Raw genomic sequence first — 5,559 nt, 5'->3', positions numbered from 1 at the left:
GTTTAACGGTGAGCCTTGTTATATTTACGAATGTATCATTCAGCACAGTAATCGCTTCCGTTTAAAATATTATGATTAATTTTCCGTCAGGATTGACATGATATCGATAAGATTCGACAATAAATGTCATGGATTGCCGAGAACGCGAGGCGACGGAGCTACTTTGCCGCTATCTCAGAGTTTCCTTAGGTTAGTGAATCGAGCTCGTGGTAAACGTAGTTTGCGTTTAAGGGCAAATAGGTTACGTCTATCTTACGTCGAAGCGACCAAGTGGTGCAGTATGATCAGGACGATGCCGATCGTCGCCGGCGGCGCGTTGTCTCTCGACGTTGTAGACGCTGAATTGTCGTCCGCGTCGAAGGCTGGTTCCAGAGTTGATCCTGTTTCCCTCAGGGATCCTTGATGCGCGTGGTTCAATCTGTGATCGCGATCACCAATCGAATCGCCCGCGTCATCCTCTGATCGCCGATCACTGCCCTTTTTAGAATGTTTAGGTAGCTCCATGTCTGTAATGTAATAAGAAGAGAAAAATTTAATCAACATTTTTCTGGATAACATCGTTCCCTTATTTCAAAAAATTCTCTTATTTCACAATCCAAAAAATTAAATTTTTCGGAAAAGGTGAAGAACTATTTTTTTTAGCTAATCTGTATATTAATTTAAAATATATTGTATTCTAGAAATTCTTCTAATTGTTTAAAAAGTTCTTAAACTTAAACCATATTTGATATTTTTCTAAATCTCTCTTCATCTCTCTTATTTTTGTTTTTAAATCTGTCTTGAACAAATTACTGTACTTAGAGAAAAAGACAAAAAGAGTTAAATAAAAGCGAGGATTAAACGCGATCCTTTTACAAGTTGTCGATGTGAAGAACGTTAGAGTTGTCGATACTTCTGTTACGCACGTGCAATGAGAGCGCCAAGCTTGCAGTTTCTTCATTGCTATCGAATTCAAGGCACGACCGTCGAAACATTATTTCAACTGTGGTCAGTCGGCGCATTCCGGTAGTGAGTAGATATCATTTTTTTCCGCATGTGTAGAAGCTCGATGGAAGATATCACACGATGTTTTTACACTCAATGTCATTCGACACGCGAGGCGAATAAAAGTGAGAATTCTTTTTTGGAATTTCGTGCAATGCTATTGTTGCGCGCAATAGAAAACGAATTGACTCGGTTCTCTCTTTTTTTTTCTTTTTTATCTCCAGAAATTCTTTTTTAGCTGTGAGATATGTGCGTATATTTTTTAAATATTTATCACATGAATTTCCTCTGAATATATCTTTGTCTTTGACATCTCTCGCGTATTTTTCAGCGGTGCTTAATATCTGTGGCACGTTCCATTGAAATTCAACGAGCGAATGATGAGCAAGTCGATACGTGATAGCGGGAAACATGATGTTGCAGAGGAGGGGAGGAGAGATACAACGATATGAGACACCATTATCTCTCGTATGTTAGGAGATCAATCGATATGGTTTGCTCTAGGAAATAATTGACGTTAATTTCTCGTACTAGTTTAACGTACTATAGCTCTACATAATCCTCACATGATTAAATTCTATCTATATTAAACGTTATTGAGAACTTCATAGTTATTGCTTTTATTAAGTAGATCTTCCTAAATAGATCTCGAAATTATATTTTACAAAAAAAAGATATATGAAAATCGGTTCAAATCGGCCGAAATAACCGATGAAATTTGATTAAATGTTAATTGTGAAATGTCTTGTTTCGTGTATGTGAACAGAATTATATTAACGTAATCGGATTCGTGTAACTTTAGAATGTCTAACTCCTATATTGATTATATAGCTTCGACGAAGCTACTAAATACCGAAATCACAGAGTTAATTGACAAGATCGTGTTTCAATGATATTGAATTAGATGTGCTCTCTACTAGCCATTTTGCTACTTACTCATTACGGGGCGCTCAACCAGCAGCGAGGCGCAGTTTCCATCCTAATTTTCCTTTTGCTCGGTCAACTCCACTCAGCAATATTGCTAATGAATTTAATCCGAATATATTTCGACGTAAATTCTCTGCGCAAAAATTTCACCTTTGCCTCCGCGTGGAAAATTCACGAATGCGTAAAGACTTTTTTTTACGATATATAAAACATTTTCGGCAATTACATTTATTTGAGATTTTTTTGGTTCGAGAATTTGAAAATCGACTCCGCAACGGTCAAACAATTCCTTCGGGAATAAAATTGATCTCGGTAAGTCCGCGACACCCGATATACAACTGCTGTGAACGAAGAGACAGGTTGCGGTAGACCGGTGCCGGTGGTTAGAAGAACTATAAGAAGAAGTAGAAGTGGAAGAGAGGGTGCGGCAGCCCGTCTAAATAGCAGTTTAGCACTGATAACACTTGGCAGACTTTTATCGATCATGTCTGGCAACAGATGGCTCACCCAATTCCGGCGCGTTTTGTCTGGTCGGCTGATATAAACGATAACTAATACGAGACACAGAAGTACGTGGGGCTGGGATGATAGGGAGCAAGAAAAGAGATAACGGCGGGCTGGTGGTCAGATTAGATATTGTTTCACGGTCTTTTAACCGGAGACGTGATGCCCTGACGATCTTTCCTATTGTTTCGTAGCGATTTTTTGACAGTGGCCAACTCGTTTGATTTAGAAAAAACTACATATTATTGGAAACGCAAGTGAAGAAATTTCGAACAACTTTTGAAATTACATACATTAGCGATAATATATTTTTTTAAGTACTGCTACGTGTGCTTTCTTTTTTTTATTGAAAAAATAATTATCTTCATTTTTCTTTTGTAATAAGTTGAAACCGTGAAGAAATAATAAATTGAAATCGGAAAGACTTGCGCACGTCTAATATATTTCAAATTAGAAATCTATACTCAAATTTTTACAATGGAAGTAATATCGATCATTTAATATAGACGACGACTCATCCTTTAAACTGTATCACGGGATATGATAAGAGAGTTTCAAGTATCGAAGAGAGAGATACTCCTGTATAATATAATATCTCAAGAGAAATCAAACCCGCAGACTTATAATTTAAAGCAACGCGATCTTCATCCCAGAGTTACGCCTCTGATATCGAGTCCTCATTTATCAAGGTAAATCCATAATTCCAACCGTGCGCAATCTGAGACAAGAACATCCCTGGGAAGAACGGCGGAAAAGAGGATACGAAAAACCAGTACGACATGGTCAGACGGGACGAGGAAGGTGGATGGAAAGCTCGGATATTGTTTCGCGGACTTTCGGCTCTCGACATGACGCGCCAACATGCCGCCACTGTCCTTGTATGTTCCATAGCTTACCGGTCCTCGCCCTGCACGGCGCTCTTAAATCTACCGAGTACCGAACCACCCTCCTCGAACGGCGTAGACAGCGCACGCTCTTTTCACTCTTGACTCTTCGCGCCCCGTTTACACCGACGGTTTAACTGTTAATCCTTCGAGTTTATCTGATCGCGTGACTTCAACGAGAAGTTCGAGCACGCCGGGATAGCATCGCGCGCTTCCTCCGCGCGTACACTCGCTCTTTACACGACAGCATGATAAAATTGCCGTCATTAGGATTGCACGCGCGCTCGGAAGCCAGCAGGGTTAACTTACAGATATCAAGCCTGGTTTTGTCCAGTTTGTTATGCCGTTCTATTCGTGTTTTGATAAAGAGATAAACTGAGGACTGGTTCTTTTTATTAAAAAATAGCGATGGAAGAATTTTACATATAGTGGTCAAAAGTTTCTGGCCAATGAATAATTTTCTTGTATTGCTCGGATAAAGAATATTTACAAATAAAGATGTAGTATACAAGTATAATATATTTAGTATATTTTAATATATTTTAGTTTTTAAAATATTATGTTCTTAATTATATACAAGAATGTTTTTATAAATAAAAAATCTTCTGTGTACTAAAAAAAGTTACATAAATATATGTATGTACTACTATATTATAGCCTTGTTATTACATGTTACGTTCAAAGCAATCTTAATAGTTTATATTCTATAAATAGAAATTTTAAACAAATATATATAGAACTCTTAATATTAAAACATCGATAAAGACACTGTGTATCGAAATGTTCTGCGTAATGTGTGTTACATACTTTTAATGATGGTATATAGTTTTATAAATTAAAGCAATAGAGTTTGTATTTATTGCTCGTTTTTTGGCCTTAATTCTCCTTTACAATTGTTTTTACATACATGAGCAATATTTTTGATAGAATTATTTTTATTATAATAGAATTATAAAAGAATTTTATTAACTTATAAATTTTATTAACTTTGAAAAAAAAACTGAATTGATAAAAATTATCGAAAAATTAGATACGTTGGCCGAAAATTTTTGACAGTTATTGTAAGCTATATTGTTATTTCTCGAAATTCTAGTAGTAGTAAATTCTGTTGTATGTTTCACTCTTCTTTATACTCTTGTGATTTGTGTTGAGGTATTTTGATATGCGCGCGGAGATGCAGATGCTGATCGCACCGTTGCATGTAAATCTGCAATTTTATGCACGCTTCTCATCAATAACTTGCCGGAATTTAGCTTCAATCGCGCGACGACGTGTAGAATTTTCGCTACGATAACGCAAAACTCACAACATAATGCGATAATAATTTTTATTGCCAATTTTTAAGCGGATTATAAAAGCTACATTCCATAAAGATGCTAATTTCATAAGAAGAAATACCGACATTATTCATTCTGCCTCGTTTTGAATAGGAAATGTATGAAATATTGCAATATGTTTTAAAAAATATTAAAAAGTGAAAATTACAGTCGCGCACTGAATTATTTATAAAAGAAGATCATAAAATAGTAAAGCGTATGAATAACACATGAATATGAGCATTACACATCGTATCCTTTGTGAATAAGCAAAATTAATGCCAAAAACAGAAATAATCCTGTGAGTACGTACTATGCTTTATTATAATATTATTACGGTCACTCGGAATTTGATCAATATCTATTTCGTTTATTTAAAAGCGCTGGAATAAGTATAATGAATCGATTTGTTACATTTATTAAGTATATCATATCAATTTTCTCTTGTCATGTATAATGCAATATATGTGAAGAATAAAGATACCTAGAATCAGGTACCTGTACATCATCGAGCCATATATTGCAAAAATATTATTTTGCTTAATATTCCTATAAAATTGAACTGTCGCTATTTTATAAAATAAAATTTTTGTTTTTAAGAACTCGCGAATTATTTTAGAAAGCATTAAAAAATATTACTTTGTTCTGATCAGATAATTTTAAAAGTTACACTTGAAATCACATTTACTTCAGAGTTCAGTATTTTATTATTCACCCAGAGTCGAAGAACTCATGCCATTCCTATGTAATTAAATTGTTGCCAACCTCATTCAAGCCTCAAATGTAACTTATATTATATATATATATATATATATATATATATATATATATATATGTGTGTAGTAATATAATTATATTAATATTAATTTATTACTTATTATTTATTATATAATACTATCTGTGTAGTATGTCTCGTACAGATATTTAGATTTACTAANATGTCG

General features: G+C 34.8%; 1 protein-coding gene across 1 annotated transcript in view; it reads right to left on the bottom strand.

The window, feature by feature from the left end:
- Positions 1-252: 252 nt before the first annotated feature.
- Positions 253-5,559, bottom strand: part of LOC105626456 (lachesin-like) — a 71,821-nt gene continuing 66,514 nt past the window's right edge. The window contains exon 8 of the mRNA XM_012207757.1: positions 253-506. Within this exon, the coding sequence (XP_012063147.1) occupies positions 253-506 (254 nt within the window). The remainder of the gene's footprint in view (positions 507-5,559) is intronic.

Source organism: Atta cephalotes, assembly GCF_000143395.1.
Source record: "Atta cephalotes unplaced genomic scaffold scaffold00005, whole genome shotgun sequence".
Lineage (NCBI taxonomy): Eukaryota > Metazoa > Arthropoda > Insecta > Hymenoptera > Formicidae > Atta > Atta cephalotes.
The sequence above is the reverse complement of the archived record's forward strand: the minus strand, read 5'-3'. Positions and strand labels throughout refer to the sequence as shown.